This window comes from Vipera berus, assembly GCF_964194415.1.
Source record: "Vipera berus genome assembly, chromosome: 2".
NCBI classification, from domain to species: domain Eukaryota; kingdom Metazoa; phylum Chordata; class Lepidosauria; order Squamata; family Viperidae; genus Vipera; species Vipera berus.
This window is the reverse complement of record NC_138203.1, coordinates 171,675,969-171,697,619: the sequence shown is the minus strand read 5'-3', so window position 1 is coordinate 171,697,619 and position 21,651 is coordinate 171,675,969. Positions and strand designations below refer to the sequence as shown.

Here is a 21,651-nt window from a genome sequence, read left to right as displayed (position 1 = left end):
TAGGACAAACAATTTCTTAAATCTTGTCAGGAAAACTACAGGGAGACAACGCTGACTTGAAAACCTATACATAGATACTAGAAAATCTTCGTAGGGGGCATGTTTTAATATACCGCCATTTACTTTCTTTATTTAATTGCCAATTACTTAACTATATTCAATAATAGATTTAATTATTCCCTTCTTAATGAACCCATTTCCCCTTGTGATTTTGGAATCCTTGAAATGGTTGGCTGTATTGTCTTAAGCTGTGATTTTTTTAAAAAAAATATACAGATAGAAACAGTGGCTTGATGTTGCCTTTTTGTCTCTTTCTGGATATTCATATGAGTTTTTTGCTTTATTTTCTCTCAGTTAAGCAGCCTGTTGTTATATACAAGATAGCCGGATTCTCTAGTAAACAAGCCAACTAAAAATTATTTTAGGTTCACCCATTATCTGCTAATAGGTCTCAAACCTCGTCCGGAGAGCAGGAGATTCAAGCAACCGAGACGAAAGCTGAGTTTCCAAAACGGTTTAATAAGCAAAAGCAAACGATCTTCAAACGGAACAAAGCCAGCGTTGGCTGCTACCCGCATCCAACGCTGTTAAATACACACTGCATGTATACACCCACGCCCCACCCAGCCGCACCCACTTCCGCCCATTCCCTACTTAGCTCCCGTTTCTCCCAACCACCTTCTTTTGCGACACGTCCCACCACCCGGCACCCTCCACCTCCCAGGTGAGTCCTCTCGCAAACGCCAGTCTCCACCCCCACCCCCGTCCCTGATCCCGCCACCTTCCCTCCTGTTGCGGACACACCTCTGCCCTGCTGTCCGGCCCCCCCTCAGAAGGCTGGCAAGCCCCCAGTCCGTTCTTGATGTAACCGAGCTTCGCTGCCGAGGGCCCCGCCCGCCAACGCCGCAAGGCCCGAATTACTATCCGACCTGGGCCCATGGTCCTGCGAGGCCACCATAGCCGGCAGGGCGAAACTGAGTCCAGGATCCTTGGAGGCCTCCGTAGCCGGCAGGGCGGGGCCGGGTTGCACAACGCGCGTGCGCGCAGTCGGGGCGTCAGCCGGCTCGGCGGCCGTGTGTGGAGGCCGTTGTCGCTGCCGCAGCTGTTGAGCACTTTCCCGACCCGAGCCGGCCCAAGCAGAAGAAGCTGGAGCGGAAAAGACCAGCGCTGGTGAGTGTCGCGCCCGTGGTGCCGCTGGGCGTCGAGCCCGCGGGGCGCGACATGCCGCCCCTCCTACCAGGGCCCCTCCTGCAGGGGAAGACACAAAAGGTAAGCAAACGTCCACCCTGTCCGCGGTGTTCCCCTGACCTCTCCTCGGCTTGCCAGGGTGCAACCGGTGAAATGCTCGCACCAACCGAGGAGCATGAACATCTGCATCCCCCACCCACGTCGCTTCCTCCACAGGATATCCCTTCCACTTGATGAGGTACTGGACGCCCCCCCTACGAACCCTGGAGTCATGGGTTCGCGTATGCCCTCAAACTGTGGCATACGCGACAGTGCGTCCGCCAGGAAGTTCTTCCCCCCCGGAACATATTTCAATGTGAAGCGGAACCGACGGAAGTACAGTGCCCACCGTACATGCTTGGGGGACAGCCGTCGGGGTGTCTGCAATGCCATCAGATTCTTATGATCCGTCCACACCTCAAACGGGTGGACAGCCCCCTCCAAATGATGTCGCCACAGTTCCAGTGCCCAGCGTACTGCAAAAGCCTCCTTCTCCCATATTGCCCAGGCACGTTCTGCAGGAGACAATTTGCACGTCTGATTTGTGTTTATCTCCTGGATAAATTTTTGCTGCTTTCTGAGGTTGTAATTACCATCTAAGTGATAATAGAGTGTATTCCAGAGCTAAAACCCTATTTAATATTCCCTCCAGCTGAGATCAACTTCTAGTGGGCTACATGGATATGTTTGTGTTCTTAGCAAAAGTATGAAGATGATTTGGCACTGCCTTTCTGTAGGATATTTTTAACTTCACAGCCTAGTTTATAGTCTTGATTCCTCCATTTTTTCATCCACCTTGCTTAAGTCTAAGGGAATCTACCAAATTTTAATGTATCCTTAACTTGAAATTATTCTTATTTTTTATATATTTATAGTCTAGGTCTGTGGAGATGGATTTCTTAAAATCCATTCTAATTCTTACAGTTTAAGGACCCGACTTATTGTCAGCGTTTGTGTGGTTAAGAGCTATACCAAGTTGTCTAGAAAACCTTTGTGATAGCCAGATGCAAATTGGTACATTATTGTACATAATTGTACATTAAGGAACAAATATATATATATATATTGGCATAGGCTTCTGCACTGAAGGCTTGAAATGCTAACTTAACCATATTTGAAATTTTATATGAAGACTCCATGCAGTTACCCAACTAGGTATGGCTTATTTTCTAAAGAACAGTATTTTTGATGGAAGTTTTTTGTATGAAAGGCAGCTGCCAGATCACTGAGGTCAAAGCACAAAAGCAGTTAACTAGGACATACAGGTTTATAAACTAGCTCAGTTGTGTTAGGATGTAGAAATTTTTCTCTTAGAACCTGTGGGAAGTTAGCTCCCCAGAGAAGGAAATATTAAAAGGGTGGAAAAATATATTTCCTCAAAAGAAGAGACAGAAAAGCATGCCCAGTTTTCTTAATAGCCCCAAGTCTCCCTCCCCCAAGCAGAAACCAGCTCTGTAGAAATGCAAATGTATACCATCCAGGAAGGTTGGAGGCCCCCAGCTAGAAGCTTAGGAAGACAAAGACTCCTAAAATCTACATACCCCACCCAAACTCTAAGACAGGACATAATACCAGACTCAGGTCAGAATACATGACACAGGAAATACAAAGCCTCAAACAGGAACAGGAAGCAACTCCAAACAAAAGGCTCCAGAGGGTATAAAAACCCATTCCCTACATGTGTTCACCCTCTTTCTTCCAGAGCCATCTTTCTGTCTGGCTGCCCTCTTCAATAAACTGCAACCTTCTTTCTAAAGCAGTCACCATGTTGTTTATTCCTGGCTTGGACTGAACCATGATGAAGACTTTTCCTTCAACAAACATTTACTGTTGGCTTCTGCTTATGGCACAAATACTTGCTAGCAACATTTTAAAAATTTTGTCACCATGATGTTGCTTCAGTTATTAAGCAACACAACCTTTGCGTTGCGTAGCTTAACTCAGCTTCGCTCAATATTTTTCAAACTTGGCAATTTCAAGATGTGTGGACTTCAACTCCCAGAATTCCCCAGCCAGCATGCCACATTTCAGAAACCCTGACTTAGCTGTACCATTGATAAAATGGTATTTTCCTCCTTAAACTGATAGCTGTTCTTTATGTTGAAGATCAAGACAGAGGACTGTTGGTGAATGGGATCATAGCAGTATTGACTATTTCAGGCTGATGCAGGGCATCTACCCCTATCTGGTTCCCAGTGAGCCTCATTTGCAAATGCCATGATTCTGATCTTGTCTCCCTAAAAGTTGGACACAGTAATATTGTGTTGGTTCTGTGCTGGAGTTGCACAATAATGCTTCATTGCTCAGCTGATGTTATACATGCTTTCACTATACAGTCAGTGGAATACTGCTTCCCTACTCAGCCTCCCAAATAGAGCAAGGAGGAATTGGGAATATGCAACAGAAAAAAGGAGAAAAATTCAAAGTATTCTTGTGGTTCGACTCCCTTTTGTGAGCAATTTCCCCCCCCCCCAATTTTAATTGTTGAATTACAACAGAAAGGTAGATGTTGATTCATTATTAGAAAAAGCTTTCCAACCATAAAAGTGGTGGAATCTTAATTCTTTTATTATTCCAATTAAACAAATATTGGACTGTGCGGAAATGGATAGACTTACATTGAGAATCAAAGGAAAAGAAGATACAGTATACTTTCAAACATGGAACTTATTTTATCAATGGTTGGAAAAGCGAGATAGAGAGTAAGACTTAACCTTTATGACTAGGCAAAAAATAACCCAGACAACACGTTGTTCAGTAAGCACAAATGAATTGTAATGATAGAAACTAATAAAAGTGATGGAATCAATCACTAGGGGAAATGGTGGCTTCTCCTTCATACTATATGTATTCCAATGGGGCTTTGGCCTGAGTTGTTTAATAGGGATTGCTGCACTGAACAGAGAGATGATCTCAGTGGCCCAGATAGGCTTTTCCAGCTTTATACAGGTAATCCTTGTTTAGTGACCACAATTGGGACCAGCAATTCAGTTGTTAAGCAAAGCGGATGTTAAGTGAAACTGCAGCTGTGCAGTTTATATAAGCTTACTTCAACTTTCCTTTGCTTAGCAGACTTGCAAAGGTCATAAATACAAGGATTGGTCATAAGGTTATTTTTTAATTGGCACCATTAAAACTGTGAACAATGGCTACTTGTAATTCCTTAGAATGGACTGCCTATCTACTCAATTTCAGCTGCAGCCACCTGGATTTGGTGGATTTTTCCAGACCAACATGACCTGTACTGTAGACGAAGGAGAACAGCAAAACTCAACGGCTCAGTTTGCTTATCACACGTAAACATATTACAAGGAGGGCACTGTTTGACTGGTAGAGGACAGGAAGGCCTGGAGGAACATTGTCCATAGGGTCGCGATGGGTCGGACACGACTTCGCAACTAACAACAACTGTTTGACGGTCAGAAAAGATGCAGTGGGGCCATGAATCAGCAAATGTCATGCTGGTGTACTTTTCTGCTGACTCAGGGATTGGTCAGTAGCTCTATAACTCACAAGTGGAGAAGAAGCTTTAAGGCACAAGCTGCTTCAAACCATGCATATTTTTGTTCAGGTCAGTGGGTAAATAAGAAATGCAAGATAGCTTTCCTTGTTTTCAAAGCCAATCCAAAAACATGAGATTTTATACTACGTGGAGACTGTTCAGATACGATAATGTAAATTCTTATTTTAGGTTCCCTGTAGTTTGGTTGCTCCTATTTGATCAAGCATCTATAATACTTTCATGTTGTTAATCTTTAAACAAGAATTTTTACACAGAGGATTAAATAATGTCAAAGATGCCAAGCTCTCCATTCAAGATAGACTACAAAAGAAGAGTTTGTTTTTGTTTTTGCAGAATTAAACCCACATTCAAGCCAAAGTAAATTCCACAAATAAAAGTTGGGAAAGCAGAAAACAAACCAACCAAAAATACCCATAAAGACTTGTCTGGGAATAAGAAGTAAAGACATTCTCCAAACAAACAAACTCATCTCCTGATGACTATGGATAGATCCGTGTGGTTCTCTTGGCAGCAATACTGAGATAGAAATCTGGATTATTATTTTTTTACTTCCCAGTCTACAACCCTACAATTGCCTAGTCTAGTGCTCACTATCCAAGTACTAATCAGGTCCCATCTGGTTTGTTTTTTGTGGGAGAATTTTGTTGGTTAGCTGCTGATATCTGCTATAGACTCTGGAGGGTTAACCCTATTGGAGAAAAAACTCCCGACTTAAATCTGATTAAACCTCTGCATAATTGCAGGGTTGGTATCATAGATGAAGCCAACTCTCACTGGTCAGTGTTTTGAAAGATGGAAGCTTCTATCTGCCTACCAAGTGGAATATTATTTTCATTATTCATTAATTTTATGATTCTGTAATAGTATAAAATATTTGTGGAAAAATATTTTAAAAATGCCCTTTTTATTATTAATATCCAATCTTTCAAGCACAATGATTTTACAGCTTTCATCTGGCAATACGTGAATGTCTATATGGATTGTAGACTTTGTTCCTGGCCCACTGATACCAGTAAGCTCTGATCAGGGGTATCAGCGAGGGTGGGGGTAATCAATGGAGACAAACTGGTGGGCATTCTTGGGGTTATCAAAGCCTCACCTCTTTGTATGATACGTGTGCAACACACATTCAAAAGGAGCAGGGCTTTGATCACTTGATTCTACCAATCACTTTGACACTGTTGTTTTTCTCTACTGATGCCCCTGACTCTGATGTCAGTAATCAGGGAATGGGCTATTGAATAATAAATTAAAATTGTTATTAGCAATCAAGTCTCACCAAAGCTGAAAAGGACTTGAATGCTAAAACACACTACTTCAAACTAATATTATAGAGCGAGAAATGCTGTGCAGCTGGACATAAGAATTCTGTTCACATGCATTGTGGTTTAATATTTCTGCTAAATGCAAAATCTCAGATTGAGAGAACCTGATTTGCTTCTCAAGTGTTGTGTTTGTGTGTCACAATAGTGCTGCCGCACAGAGTTATCAGCTTTGCCAGTTCTGTGTCTAAGGTCGGTGTTCTTCTCCTACAGGCAATCAGTGATGCCTGAACTGAGAATATTAATTATTTGGGTGCTGGAGAAGAGTGGGATAGCTTCAAGCACAGTTGCAAGCCTGTAACCAGTGGGGTGCAAGATTTCCTGAATCGGAATCAACATGTCCCCTTCATTTCTAGCCTTTTCAACATGACGAAGAGTGAAATGTTGGGCAAGGCTTTTCATTCTACAACTTCTAAGTAGTATCCCATATTAGTAGGTGATTGTGCAGGACAGAAAGCTTGGTTAACTCTTGTTTGATAGACATGGCTTGCAAATTTGACTTGGAGCTGATGGCATGACTTTTTGTGGTGACAGCGATAGACTCGATCACTGACATTCTATATCTCTCTTGTAAGTTAGCCTCCCACTGTAATTCTCCTAAGATAGGCTTTTAAAGAGATGGATTGACTTATCTTTTTACTCCACAGTATTGCTGTATAAACTGCTTCAGGAATGTGAGTTACTGTGTGGTAAGATGGGCAGCCAATAAGATGGATGGATGGATAGATAGATAGATAGATAGATAGATAGATAGATAGATAGATAAGATGGTTGATCCCTTCATTTCGCAGAAAACTGCCCTGTAGTCTGTTCACAAGGAGCAGCTGAAGTACTTGTGGGCAATCTTCTGTCCTCTCCATTTCTGGAGAAATTCAGAAATATGATTGTAGAAACTGGGTATGTCTAGCGAGTCTAACACAGAGAAGGACTACAGATAGTCCTCAACTTACGACCACAAATGAACCCAAATTTTCTGTTCCTAAGCAAGACAGTTGTTAAATGACTTTTATAACCTTTTTTGCCACAGTTGTTAAATGAATCACTGCAATTATTAAGTGAATCTGACTTCCCCCATTGTTTGTTGGAAGCCAGCTGGGAAGATTACAAATGGCGATCACATGACCCCGGGACAGTGCAATTGTCATAAATGCAAGACAATGGGCTAGCACCCGTATTTTGATCACATGCCCATGGGGATGCCGCAACAGTTATAAGTGTGAAAAACAGTCCTAAGTTACTTTTTCACTGCTGTTGTAACTTCAAATGGTCACTAAATGAATAGTTATAAGTTGAAAACTATCTGTAGGCCAGCAACAACAGTCAGTGGCCTCTTTCCAGCTCACCAATAGGATACTACAGTAAATGTTAATCAGTGAATGTCTCATCCCAAGCTGTTCAGTTTTTGGAGCTACAAAAATTCAATCCCTTTTTCCCTGCTTCATTTAGAAAGAAAATTAAATAGGTTAGCTGCACTTATATGTCCAAAATTTACTATGTGCATTTGAATAGAATAGAATAGAATAGAATAGAATAGAATAGAATAGAATAGAATAGAATAGAATAGAATAGAATAGAATAGAATAGAATAGAATAGAATAGAATAGAATGGGACCTTGGAGGTCTTCTAGTCCAGTCCCCTCCTCAAGCAGAAGAACCTATACTGTCTCAGACAGGTGAATGTCCAGTCTCTTCTTTAAAATCTCCAGTGATGGAGCGCCCATGATTTCTGGAGGCAAGCTGTTCCACTGGTTGATTGTCCTCACTGTCAGGAAGTTTCTCCTGAATTCCAGGTTGCTTCTCTCTTTGATGAGTTTCCAACCATGGTTACTCATCCTTCCCTCTGGTGCTTTGGCGAACAACCTGGCCCCCTCTGCCTTGTGGCAGCCCCTCAGATACTGGAATACTGCTCTCATGTCTCCCCTATTTCTTCTTTTCTTTAGACTAGCCAAAGCCAAGTCCTGTAGCCGTTTTTTGTATGTTTTAGTCTCCAGGCCTTTGATCACCTTAGTCTATGTTCACTTGTTATAAATGAGTGGCCATCAAGCTTCCATTCCTTTGTTACACTTAAAAGCTTCCTGGAAGTTGTGATGATGAACGAGAGCATGCTGGTAATTGTACAATTAAATGTTTTCCCCAGTGACAGTAATAGGGGTTGCATTTTTTTTTATAGTGGAGATAAGAGTCTAAATAAGGGAAGTGCAACCTTTTGGCTTGCCTGGGCCACATTGAGTGAAGAGGAATTGTCTTGGGCCACATATAAAATATATAGTTAATGTATATAAATCACATATTAATGTTAAAAGTTTACATTCTTGTGGGGTGCATTACTGGCTGTCCACGACCACATGTGGTGAGCCGTGGGTTGGACACACTTGATCTAAATAATGCCGACAGGCAGGATGCCAAATATTGCCAGGGAAAGGGAGAGACAGTCTAGGAGGGACTAAAATTCCCTCCATACAGAAGGAATTGTTCATACACACATCCCATATGTGAGGCAGTTTTGTGCTTTTTTGCTTTTAAAAGTAACTTGGGACTGTGCAATCATCCTGTCCCTGGCAAGAGAGAAGAGAGAATAAAAAGACCCCATGCAAAATTCACTTCACCTTTATATATTGAGGAACAGTTGAAAGGATCATCAAAGAATCAAGCATCCAAAATCAATCCTGGCTGCATTTTGAGATACTCAACAGAATGGTCCACACTTGCCTGGTTCTTTCCAAAGTAAAATTTTAGAAATTAATATGAAGGGAGACTTGTGAAGCTATCAAGCAACCTTTTCCCTCTACAGAGCCTTCTGCAGGAGGCTGCACCTGTTGGCGCTGAGGAAATGGGGTGGGGGAAGAGTTCTTGCCAATGGAAACCACAAAGGGTTCACAAATTCTGCAGAGCTGCATCGTTACAAATGGAAAGGTGTGTCCATCAGAGAGAGATGCTGTAAGGAAATTGTTGTGCAGAGGTCTCCTTGCGTTACCAAGGAGTTGCACAGACAAGGAAGAGTACTGAGAGCAGTAAGAGTTACACAGTAACCACAAGAATACACTGAGTTGTGAAAACAAAAAGTATTTTACTTTGAGGTGGTGTAAAAACAAAAATGCACGGTCAAAAATAAACAGTCCAGGTCATACACAATAGCAACAGTCCGAGGAGTATTCCAAATACAAAGTTTTCTTACCGGTCCAGAGGTCAATACACAGTTGTTCAGGTTTATCACAGTAGTAAACCAACAGTACAGCAAAACAGTAATAGAGAGAGCAGTGAATTCAGAGAGAGAGAAGCTACGTTCCTAGCTTCCTCTTATGGCCATGAGAACACTTACACACCCATCAGCCAATTAACATCTTAAAGTCACAACATCATAGTTTATATATTTTCAACCCAACTATGTAGGCTATCACCATATGCCTAACAGATGCTTTCAGCTGCACCATAGCTGAGCCAAAATTAATTAGCTTGGCTGCTGAAGAGAAATAGTAGCATGGAAACACAGCTCTGGAACAGAGGATTTGAAGAATTGCAAGAAGAGCTGGCATGGAAATGCCTTGCACTTTGTTTTGATCCCATCAATTCAATTCCCTCTTAGTCAAATCACTTCATAGACAGCATCAACAATCTTTAGGGAGCCACACTGAAGGTGAAATTGACAAAGTGTGGTAAATGCTAAGGAAATGTTTTTTTTAAGTCTAGTAAATAGGTTTTAGTATATTTTCATGGGCTACTAGCCACTTTCAGATTAATTGTTATTCTAAGTTATATTTGAACATAGTTTGGGGAAAGGAGATACAGAAACATCATTTGAGAAGAGCGTTGTAAAGTGTAAGGTCAGAAATGAATGCAGCCACATACTATTTTTCTAGAAATTTAAACAGTATGCTTATCCAATGTTTATTTTAATGTTACTGTCTCTAATCATTTAATCCATGCACTAGTTGCAAGAGGTGCAACTATTCTCCATTGTTCTTTGCTGTGTTGTTGTTGTTGTTGTTAGTTGCGAAGTCGTGTCCGACCCATCGCGACCCTATGGACAATGTTCCTCCAGGCCTTCCTGTCCTCTACCATCTTCTGGAGTCCATTTAAGCTCACGCCTACTGCTTCAGTGACTCCATCCAGCCACCTCATTCTCTGTCGTCCCCTTCTTCTATTGCCCTCAATCTTTCCCAGCATTAGGCTCTTCTCCAGTGAGTCCTTCCTTCTCATCAGGTGGCCAAAGTATTTGAGTTTTAGCTTCAGGATCTGGCCTTCTAAAGAGCAGTCAGGGTTGATCTCCTCTAGGACTGACCGGTTTGATCGCCTTGCAGTCCAAGGGACTCGCAGGAGTCTTCTCCAGCACCATAGTTCAAAGGCTTCAATTCTTTGGCGCTCAGCCTTTCTTATGGTCCAGATTTCACTGCCATACATTGCAACTGGGAAGACCATAGCCTTGACTATACGTACTTTTGTTGACAGGGTGATGTCTCTGCTTTTTAGTGTGCTGTCTAGATTTGCCATGGCTTTCCTCCCCAGGAGCACGTGTCTTTTAATTTCTTGGCTACAGTCCCCATCTGCAGTGATCTTGGAGCCCAGGAAAATAAAATCTGTCACTACCTCCATTTCTTCCCCATCTATTTGCCAGGAATTGAGAGGGCCAGATGCCATGATCTTGGTTTTCTTAATGTTTAGTTTCAACCCAAGTTTTGCACTCTCCTTCTTCACTCGCAACAAGAGGTTCTTTAGTTCCTCTTCACTTTCTGCCATTAGAGTGGTATCATCTGCATATCTTAGGTTGTTGATGTTTCTTCCGGCAATCTTAATTCCAACTTTTGATTCATCTAGCCCTGCCTTTCTCATGATGTGCTCTGCATATAAGTTAAATAGGCAAGGCGACAGTATACAGCCTTGCCGGACTCCTTTCCCAATTTTGAACCAATCAGTGGTTCCGTGTCCAGTTCTCACTGTTGCTTCTTGACCCGCATATAGGTTTCTCAAGAGACAAATAAGATGGTCTGGTACTCCCATCTCTTTAAGAACTTGCCACAGTTTGTTATGATCCACACAATCAAAGGCTTTAGCATAGTCAATGAAGCAGAAGTAGATGTTTTTCTGGAACTCCCTAGCTTTCTCCATGATCCAGCGTATGTTGGCAATTTGATCTCTAGTCCCTCTGCCTCTTCGAAATCCTGCCTGTACTTCTGGTAGTTCTCGATCCACATACTGCTGGAGTCTAGTTTGTAGGATTTTAAGCATAACTTTACTAGCATGAGAAATGAGTGCAATGGTGCGATAGTTTGAACATTCTTTGGCACTGCCTTTCTTTGGAATTGGAATGTAAACTGATCTTTTCCAATCCTGTGGCCACTGTTGAGTTTTCCAAATTTGCTGGCAAATTGAGTGTAGCACTTTTACTGCATCGTCTTTTAAGATTTTGAATAGCTCAGTTGGAATACTGTCACCTCCACTAGCTTTGTTGTTGCTCAGCTTTTCTAAGGCCCACTTCACTTCACATTCTAGGATGTCTGGCTCGAGGTCAGTGACCAACTCATTGTGATTATCAGGGATGTTAAGCTCATTCTTGTATAGTTCCTCTGTGTAATTTTGCCACCTCTTCTTAATCTCTTCTGCCTCTGTTAGGTCCCTGCCATTTTGGTCCGTTATCATGCCCATTTTTGCATGAAATGTTCCCTTCATCTCTCCAATTTTCTTGAAAAGATCTCTGGTCCTCCCTATTCTATTGTTTTCTTCTATTTCTTTGCATTGTTCATTTAAGAAGGCATTCTTATCTCTTCTAGCTATTCTTTGGAATTCTGCATTTAATTGGGCATATCTTTCTTTTTCTCCCTTGCCTTTCGCTTCCCTCCTTTCCTCAGCTATTTGCAAAGCTTCCTCAGACAGCCATTTTGCTTTCTTGCATTTCTTTTTCTTTGGGATGGTTTTGGTTGCTACCTGTTGTACAATGTTGCAAACCTCTGTCCATAGTTCTTCAGGCACTCTGTCTATCAGATCTAATTCCTTAAATCTATTTGTCACCTCTACTGTATATTGAACAGGGATATGATTTAATTCATACCTGACTGGCCTAGCGCTTTTCCCTACTTTCTTTAATTTAAGCCTAAACTTTGCAACAAGAAGCTCATGGTCTGAGCCACAGTCAGCTCCTGGTCTTGTTTTTACTGACTGTATAGAGCTTCTCCATCTTTGGCTGCAGAGCATATAGTCAATCTGATTTCTGTGTTGACCGTCTGGTGATGTCCATGTGTAAAGCCGTCTCTTGGGTTGTTGGAAAAGAGTGTTTGCTATGACCATCGTATTCTCTTGACAAAATTCTATCAGCCTGTGCCCTGCTTCATTTTGTACTCCAAGGCCAAACTTGCCTGTTATTCCAGTTATCTTTTGGTTATCAATCTCCCATGATGATAAGGACATCATTTTTGGGTGTTAGTTCTATAAGGTGCTGTAGGGCTTCATAGAACCGGTCAATTTCATCCTCTTCAGCACTGGTGGTTGGGGCATAGACTTGGACTACTGTGATATTGAATGGTTTGCCTTGGATTTGAACTGAGATCATTCTGTCATTTTGAGGGTTGTATCCCAGTATTGCTTTTCCTACTTTTTTATTGACTATGAAGGCTACTCCATTTCTTCTGAGGGATTCTTGCCCACAGTAGTATACCTGATGGTCATCTGAATTAAATTCACCCATTCCTGTCCATTTTAGTTCGCTGATACCTAAGATGTCGATGTTTAGTTTTGTCATCTCTTGTTTGACCACGTCCAGCTTTCCTTGATTCATGGATCTTACATTCCAGGTTCCTATGGAGAAAGAATCTTTACAGCATCGGACTTTCCTTTCACCACCAGACATATCCACAGCTGAGCGTCCTTTCGGCTTTGGCCCAGTCGCTTCATTCTTTCTGGCGCTACTAGTACTAGCCCTCTGCTCTTCCCCAGTAGCATATTGGACGCCTTCCGACCTGAGGGGCTCATCTTCCAGCGTCATATCATTTTGCCTTTTGGTACTGTCCATAGGGTTTTCATGGCAAAGATACTGGAGTGGTTTGCCATTTCCTTCTCCAGTGGATCACGTTTTGTCAGAACTCTCTGCTATGACCTTTCCATCTTGGGTGGCCCTGCATGGCATAGCTCATAGCTTCATTGAATTACGCAAGCCCCTTCGCCACGACAAGGCAGTAATCCATGAAGGGGCTTTGCTGTGTAGTAGCAACTAATATCATACAAGCCATTGTGTATTTATTTATTTACATTTCCCGCTTGCCTAATATTTTCCAGAACACAGCAACAAGAAACATGGGACCTAGAAGATACAGAAATATTGCAAGATGTAAGAAATCGTGACTTGATCAGAAGAGCCATCACGAAAAGGTTAGGCTTCTCATAGAAATGTGTTTTTCTTCTGATAAAATACCTTGGTGTTTCAAACATATTCCAAAATAGCAAGTGCCTGCAACTAACTGACTTTGTTAGCTAAAATCAGCATTGCATGTTAAATTTAATCCTTTTGTGACCTTCCTCCACAATTAACTGCTACTGTTCCTGTTGCCAAGAGCGACCCAGGTTTGTCCTTAGAAAATGGTGATCAACAATTGCTTCTGCTGGACTGAATATACAAAACATTTTATGGAGGCAAGGCATGTTTTCGGTGTCCCCTAGCTGACGTGATACAAATCTACAGTATTAGGCTAAATTATCCAATTGCATTTCATATTCATTCTCAAGAAAGCTGTGAATCTTTTTTTAAAGACTGAAGCCACTGACCAGTTTCCAATTTTAACTAAACAAACTAACAAACTAAAACTGGAGGGGGAGGGAAGCCAATTTTTAGGACCTAATCCAAAACATAAACCTCATGGCAATCAACCAACTGGTAAGAAAGAAGGGGAACAAAGCAGGAGAAGTAGGGATGCAAACACAGGGTCAGTCAAAAAGGACTTAGATGCCTATACACCAATGAACAGAATATGAGGAATAAATAGGGTGAATTAGCAATTCAGGTAAACGAGGACATATATGACATTGTTGCCATTAGCAAACAATGGAGGGGTGAAACCCATGTTTGGAACATACTGCTAGAACAGGGGTGTCAAACTCAATTTCATTGAGGGCCGCATCAGCATTGCGGTTGCCCTCGGGGCCAGGGTGGGCGTGGCCTACTGGGTGGGTGTGGCTAGAGTGCGTATGGCCTACTGGGTGGGATGGCCAGCTCTACATCGTTCGCATCAAGGGTGCCTATGGGGGCCTGGGCAGGAGTGGGACAGATCTGAGGGTCTCTGGCAGAAGGAGGGTCTCTGGGCCAGGGCCAAGGCAGTGGGGGCCGTTCCCTCACTGTTTCCAGGATGGCTTCGCGGGCCACATGAAACCACTTCGCGGGCCGGATCCGGCCCCTGGGCCTTGTGTTTGACATGTCTGTGCTAGAAGGATTTAAAATTGTTCAAAAGAAACAGACCTAATAAAAGAGGAGGTGAAATTGAATTAAATGTAAGAAATAACTACACCTCTACCAAAATGCCAAAAAACAAGGATGAAAACCTTGAATGCATTTGGGTTAATACAAAAGGAACGATATTGCCATAAGTGTGTAACACAAACCACCAAAAAAGATAAAATAGATGAAATTTTTGCTGATCAATCAGTTAGGTGTTCAGGATGCATACCACAATAATAAAGGGGGACTCTTAACTATCCTGACATCAACAGGGAGACAAATTCTGCACCAAGTGGGAGATCAAACAGATTCCTGATGAATCTAGTAGACAACTTTGCCACCCAAAAGGTAGAGGAGGGAAGTAGAGGGAGAGCTATACTGGACTTAATTCTTAAATAATTAAATGTTCTGGTCATTCACCTCAGTTTGAGATTACCACAGGTTTCATCTTCTCAAGCATAATGCAAGCAAATGCTGAATTTATTTGTCTACTTAAAAATTACCCATGGGCGGAGGGAGAGAAGGAACAAAATGTACCAGTGTGATGGATTTTCATATTGTCTGCCTATAGCCAATGCTTGTAACAGGGCTGAGAGTTAGTTCTAGTATTGCTATTTACATGCAGGTTTTTTTTAATTTGAACTGTAGCAAGTAGAAGTTCCTCAGAAAATGTTGTTGTGTCTGTGAATACGGAATCCATAGTTTTTGAGCAATGAAATGCAAATTTTACTCCTTGTTCTTGTTACTTTATTTTCAGGAGAAATTCAACCAAAGATGTGTCTAGCCCTAAGGAGAAGGTAACAAGCATATCATGCATATTAAATAGCTTATTTGTCAGTCTGTCATTTCAGTGATAATGCTCAAGTGACTATTTATGCATTAAGAACCCTTTTTTGGATTCTCTGCTATACCTCCTTTAGTAAGTATCTCCAGCACTTACTGAAGAAATGACGCACTTAGGTCCTCTCAGGCCCCTTGCATATAGGGCTGCATACAGATGTAATTGCACTTAAAAAAAAAACTTAAAATCTTTAGGACTTCAGTGAATCTTGATTTATTTAAATCTTATTGATTTCACTAAGTTAGTCACTAACCCAATTTAGTCACTAACCCAAGTCTGACTAAATTTGGATACAGTTCTTTCTTAATCACCTATAACAACTCTCCTATTCACAACATGCTTTAATATAGCTCATTTACGAACCTACTCTTCCACCCTATCTCTTGGGGAAAAAATCAAATAAGCAAGGATGGGTTACTCCCATTTCTGTATCTTATAGAGAATTAGAAGGGAAAAAATGACCTGGTATAGGAATGCACAAGGAAGAGAGCAATGATTAAAAGCGTATGAGAAAGTTCATTCATTGTATTATTTAACCAATTTGCAATTAAAATGAAATCAGATTAGGTGGTTTCTTTGTCCCAAGCCCCATGTAGTTTTTGAAGGATGGCTCCCTGATGGGGGATCAAATTTTTTGACCTCAAAGAAGAGACTTTCCAGCCTTTCGGTGGGTGCAGTAGGTCTTGAGCCTAGACCTTACATTTTTCCCACTGGTTCAGTCTTAGAAAATATTGTTTAGGAACAGACAGGTAAGTGACAGAATTTCTGTATGCTACCCTTCAAGACAAATCCTTCATAAGGTAGCTGTAGAAAGAAGGTTACCTTGATGAAGATATGCAAGATTATGTTATAGCCTATTTCAATAAAAATAATTTGAGCATTCTTCTAGAATTGATTTCTTGATCTAGCAGTGCTGATATCATTCTTGTCAGTCTGATTGTGGTGTACCACTTCCTCCTTATAGTACAGTCAAGGTGTTTGCCAGAGCAGCTTCTAAATGTAATCTACCTGCTGTGGACTTTAAAAAAGTGTTTAATTCTTATGATGGATCTTTTTATCAAGATTATGTTCCTCACTTTCCATAGTAGCTTATGAACATAAACTTTAAAAGATATTTAAGTGTGTACAAAATATTTCGTCTGGAAACCAAAACAACAGGAGCACGACATTTTTTAGCAAAGTGCAGATGGAATATTAAATGCTTTTCTCTGGGAGAGAATTTTAAAGCTATGAAATTAGTATTGAAAAGGCTTAAAGTCTTTTATACATGCTCTCACCCATCAACTTATTACCACCTCAAGCTTGCAGTGAGAAAGTGTATGTCACAAATCTACTACCCAGTGAGTTTTGTGGTTGAACAAGGATTTGAACACCAGGGTTTGTAGTCCCGGTTTGACATGCAATGATTATGGTTCTTACTGGTTGACATTTCAAGTCACCATTCCAGCCCATAATCAGTATTCTTTGGGTGTCTTACAAAGAAAGATTGAAAGCTGCATAACTGTTTATACTATCCCCACAAATGGCAATGTCCTCGTCCTCATATAGTGAACATAAGCCTTGGTTGAGATTCTGTGATCACAGAATTTAAATTTTATTTATGAAAAACATTTATATGGCTCCCCATCTTTCAGACAACTCTGGGTGGCTCCCAATAAAATCATTTTAAAAACTATAAAGGTAAAGGTAAAGGTTCCCCCGCATGTACGTGCTAGTCGTTTCCAACTCTAGGGGCCGGTGCTCATCTCCGTTTCAAAGCCAAAGAGCCAGCGCTTGTCCGAGGACGTCTCCATGGTCATGTGGCCTCCATGACTAGACGCCAAAGGCGCACGGAGCACTGTTACCTTCCCACCATAGTGGTCCCTATTTTTCTACTTGCATTTTTACGTGCTTTCGAACTGCTAGGTTGGCAGAAGCTGGGACGAGTAACAGGCGCTCACTCTGTTACGTGGCACTTGGGATTCGACCCGCCAAACTGCCGACCTTCTGATCGACAAGCTCAGCGTCCTAACCCACTGAGCCACCGCGTCCCTTTTAAAAAACTGTAAAACATACTAAATTAAAACATAAAACTTTAAAAAAACAGCAAAAATAGAAACCTGGCACCAATCCATGCAAACATATGTCTAATCTCTCAGTGCTTGGGGGAAAAGTGAAGTCTTTCAGACTTTATGAAAGGCTAGAAGGGTGGGGGCCTTCCAAACTTCAGGGGGCAAAATGTTTTATAGGGCAGGGGCTGCCATGAAAAAGTCATGTGTCCTAGCTCCCATTAATTGAAATATTTTGGGAAGGGAACCAAGAGTGTGCCCACCCAATCTGAGCTGATAGGATGGATCCCATAGGTAGTCTGGTTGTGGCTGCTTTTCATGCAGTTTGGCAGGGAGTAAAAGTTTCCCACTGGCTTTCTAAGAATGAAATAAACTCTTGTCTGTGTTTGTGTACTTTGCAATATATACATTGTTTTTATTCTTGTTTTAAGAAGATGATTTTTGGCAGAGAAGAAGCAAAGAAAATCATCAGGATTTGCTTATTGTCTCACATTGTCAAGTGCTGCTTATAGGAATATAGTATCAAAAGCCTCATTTAGAAGATGCTTATAGTCAGTCTGCTGATGGGTGTCCTGAGGATTGCTTTAGATAATCTCTGGGAGAGAGAGAGAGAGAGAGGGAGGGAGGGAGGGAGGGAGAGAGAGAGAGAGAGAGAGAGAGAGAGAGAGAGAGAGAGAGAGAGGGAGGGAGGGAGGGAGGGAGGGAGACAGAGAGAGAGGGAGGGAGGGAGGGAGACAGAGAGAGAGGGAGGGAGGGAGGGAGGGAGGGAGAGAGAGAGAGAGAGAGAGAGAGAGAGAGAGAGAGAGAGAGAGAGAGAGAGAGATGTTAAACATTCAAAGATACTTGCCCAGGTATTAAAAAGTGTTTGAAAATCAGATCTTGTATGATTTGCTTATGTTGCACTGAGAATGAGCAGAAGGGGAAGCTAATAAGATTCCTTCTGAAGGATGAATTCCTCATGAAAAAAGCACTAAAACTTTTGAATTCAGCATCCAAATCTTGTTTATTTGTTTTATTTGAGATGTGAATAGAGTAAATAGGATTTGTTTGGTTAAATTCAGTTAACAAATTTCTTGTCCAACATAAAATTGATTTTCAGCTTTGAGAGTTTAGGCAAAGTCTAGCACCAATTGTTCTATTATCTTTTTAGTTTCTTTTGCCCATTTTGTTTTTTTTTTCCTCCCTCAAAAAGTTTTGGGTTAAATTCCAACATGGTTAGGATGCTAGGACAATTTAATTATCTTCAGAGAACACCAAAGTGGCTAGGTAGGCCCTACTTTAAACACTATAATCTTTCCTTGCCAATAAGATAGCACCCTAATCATTATGACCACCCATTTTTGCATCTTTCCAATCTGCAATACTCTCTTTCAGTTGTAATGACCGAAACTTGTTTAGTTTTTTTAGTTTCCTTCCTAATGATCCTAAAGCCATCTTTTCAGTAAGTTACTCCATCATTCTTAAGGTCCTTTTCTTGATTAGTCACCGCAAACCCATTTACTGGTATTTATGAATATAGAGACTGCTCAGTGCAGCATTGTGAATCCTTTTTTAGCTATTTTCAGTTAACTGCATTTACCTTTTATCTCAGCTGTTTTGTGTCCATTCCCAGACCAGGAGACCTTGCTCATAGTTACTCAAGGCCCCAATCACTTCCCAGGTGAATTACTGCAGTGCACTCTACTTGAGGCTACTCTTGAGAAACACCCAGAATCACAGCTGGTTCAGAGTATGGTAGTGCACCCAGTTCTAGAGATTTCACATTTTGCATATATTACATCACATCTGTATGAGCTACCCAGGTTTCCCATTTCTTTCTGAGTGCAAGTGCAATTTAGGGTGCTATTTTAAACCTTTAAAGGTGATGAAACAAGATTATTTGTGAAACAACTTCCCACTGAGAATATCTGCCCATTTCACCAGATCAAATAGGTTATGCGCACTCCAGTTCCCTTCCTTTAAATGTTGTCATGTACAAGGGTCTACAAATTGTTCTGTTGTATTTCCTGCCAGTGGGACACCCTTCTCCCTGAGTTTCACTCTTCTCCTCGTAGAAGTCCTTGAAGAATTGGGTGTTCCTACAAGGACTGGGGCAGTATGTATCTTCCTACTGCTTAGTTTATTCAGGATTCCTGCATAAGAGAATTAGTCATGGAGATATTTATTTTTAATATACATAGTTTAATGAGACAATATTTTAAGGCAAGAGTTGATTTTCAGCTAGCTTTTTCTTAAGTTCTTTAACAATACTCTTCTCCATTTTACATGGATGAGATGCTTAATGACCTATATGGTTCCATTAACTGCTATCCCTTTTCAAAAATCAAAGTCACATTGGTTAATTCCCAGTTCTTGGGAATAAGTGGCAAGCTTGAAAAAGGTTTCCTGTTTTTTGCCAGTTAATTCAATAATTTCAAGATTGAAGGAACTGGGATTAAGATTATTGTTTGCATTTGAATAATATCAGTTTTAACTATGTGTTAATTAAGCAGATTAATTAACTTTAATATGGTACGGCCTAGCCTTGACAACTACGGCCCTTGTAGATTTTAACAAACAGTAAAGTCCAGTAATTACTTCCCACATATAAGAAGACTTTCCAAGCAGCAGTCTACCTTCTTACTTCATACTAAAGTGAAATGGTTTATTGGGTGATGACTCAATATGTTGCATGACCTTTCCAATGTGATTTATTCAAAGTGTAGTTCGACACAACTAAAGCACAATAAGTCTAGATAAACAGTGCTACTCTTAACAATTAATATAAACCAGTGCTACTGTTTCTGTACATTTTTACATGATTTAAGAACATTCAGAATATTCTAGCACCTGGTACTGCTTCGGTATACCCTTCTTTGAGGCCAGTAAGAGAGTTCCAGAGATTAAAAACCAAACTTGTGGACAATCTCACTCTGAATGTGTCAATGTAGAATCTATGTTTTAAAAATTAGATTATTTTATTCTGAATCAAGAGTTGGATTTTCTACGAATTACAACAGAAATTACACTTGGGCTGTTTTGCGACTTATAATCTAGGTAAGCTGTGCTACATTTGGCCCTGTTGGATGCACATTGCTCTGAATGGCTAGTGAAAGTAGCGTTTCCAAAAACCTATAGATTGTAATGTTTCCTGCCTTTGAGATTTACTCTTTCTAATCTTTCTCAGTCTAGATCATGCCTCTCGTCATTAAAATCCAGAGTGAAGCAGAATCCAACATTTGAGAAGCAGTTTGATTTTGATATCCCTGTGTTTATGTGGGAACAGCACTTCACTCCTGAGACTTGGGGGAGGCTGAAGGATCGCAGCGTTCCATATGGTTGGCGTGATGTGCCATATCCAGGTATAGAACCATACAGAGCTTTAGTGGTGGCAGATGGGGCTTTGATGAAAGTTGTGTCTTGTTGGATGCATGCAGTTGTGCACCATACAGAGCTTTAGTGGTGGCAGATGGGGCTTTGATGAAAGTTGTGTCTTGTTGGATGCATGCAGTTGTGCACCAAATTGTTTTACTGCTGATCTTGACTTCATTGCTGCAACGAATGTCAAAATGATTAGCAGACAAACCAGTCTTCATGATTCCTATAAAGTTTCCAAGACTTTAAACTTTTCAAATTTAGAAGACACAGGGCCAGGAATTGCATATTATGTATTTTCTTTTTTAAAATATATTTTATTATTTTTTTACAATAACAATCTTTAGTGTTTACTGAACAGTGTGTTGTCCGGGTTCATATATTTAAAAACAATAATAATTAATTTCTATAATTGATCAATATGTTGGTTGATAATATATTTCATTGATCCTCTCTTCTTCCAGTAATATTCTCCTTTTGTCTACATTAAACAAATATAATTCTTAATACTTTCAATACATACAGAGTTGGGTATAAATATTTTTCTAGTATCTGTACATATAACGATAACATCAATTTATAACATCTTTTCTAATCAGCTTATGTTTCAATTGTAATTATAGGTCATCTTACTAAGTCCTGTTTTCAAGATTCTTATTTAAGCTTAATTTCCCCTCAGTATTGAAACCATTCTTATCAGTCATAATTTTCTCAAAATTCATTACCTTTGAATATCCAAACTTTTCACCAAATATACTGTCTCAATATTTTTACATTTTATATATTATAAAAGTATTATACTACTTATATATCTTATCCCTCTTACTATAGTGCCCCTTTATGTCTAAGCTTTGTCTATTCTTTTAACCATCTTCAAACAAGTATTTAATCATATAGCATACCATCTAGCAATTTTACTA

At 40.6% G+C, this 21,651-nt stretch overlaps 1 protein-coding gene across 1 annotated transcript in view; it reads left to right on the top strand.

Annotated features, from left to right (window-relative positions):
* Positions 1 to 1,471: 1,471 nt before the first annotated feature.
* Positions 1,472 to 21,651, top strand: part of ST6GALNAC2 (ST6 N-acetylgalactosaminide alpha-2,6-sialyltransferase 2) — a gene marked incomplete at its 5' end in the record, with an annotated part of 32,240 nt that continues 12,060 nt past the window's right edge. The window contains one exon of the mRNA XM_081319010.1: positions 1,472 to 1,577. Coding sequence (XP_081175136.1) covers positions 1,472 to 1,577 — 106 coding nt within the window. The remainder of the gene's footprint in view (positions 1,578 to 21,651) is intronic.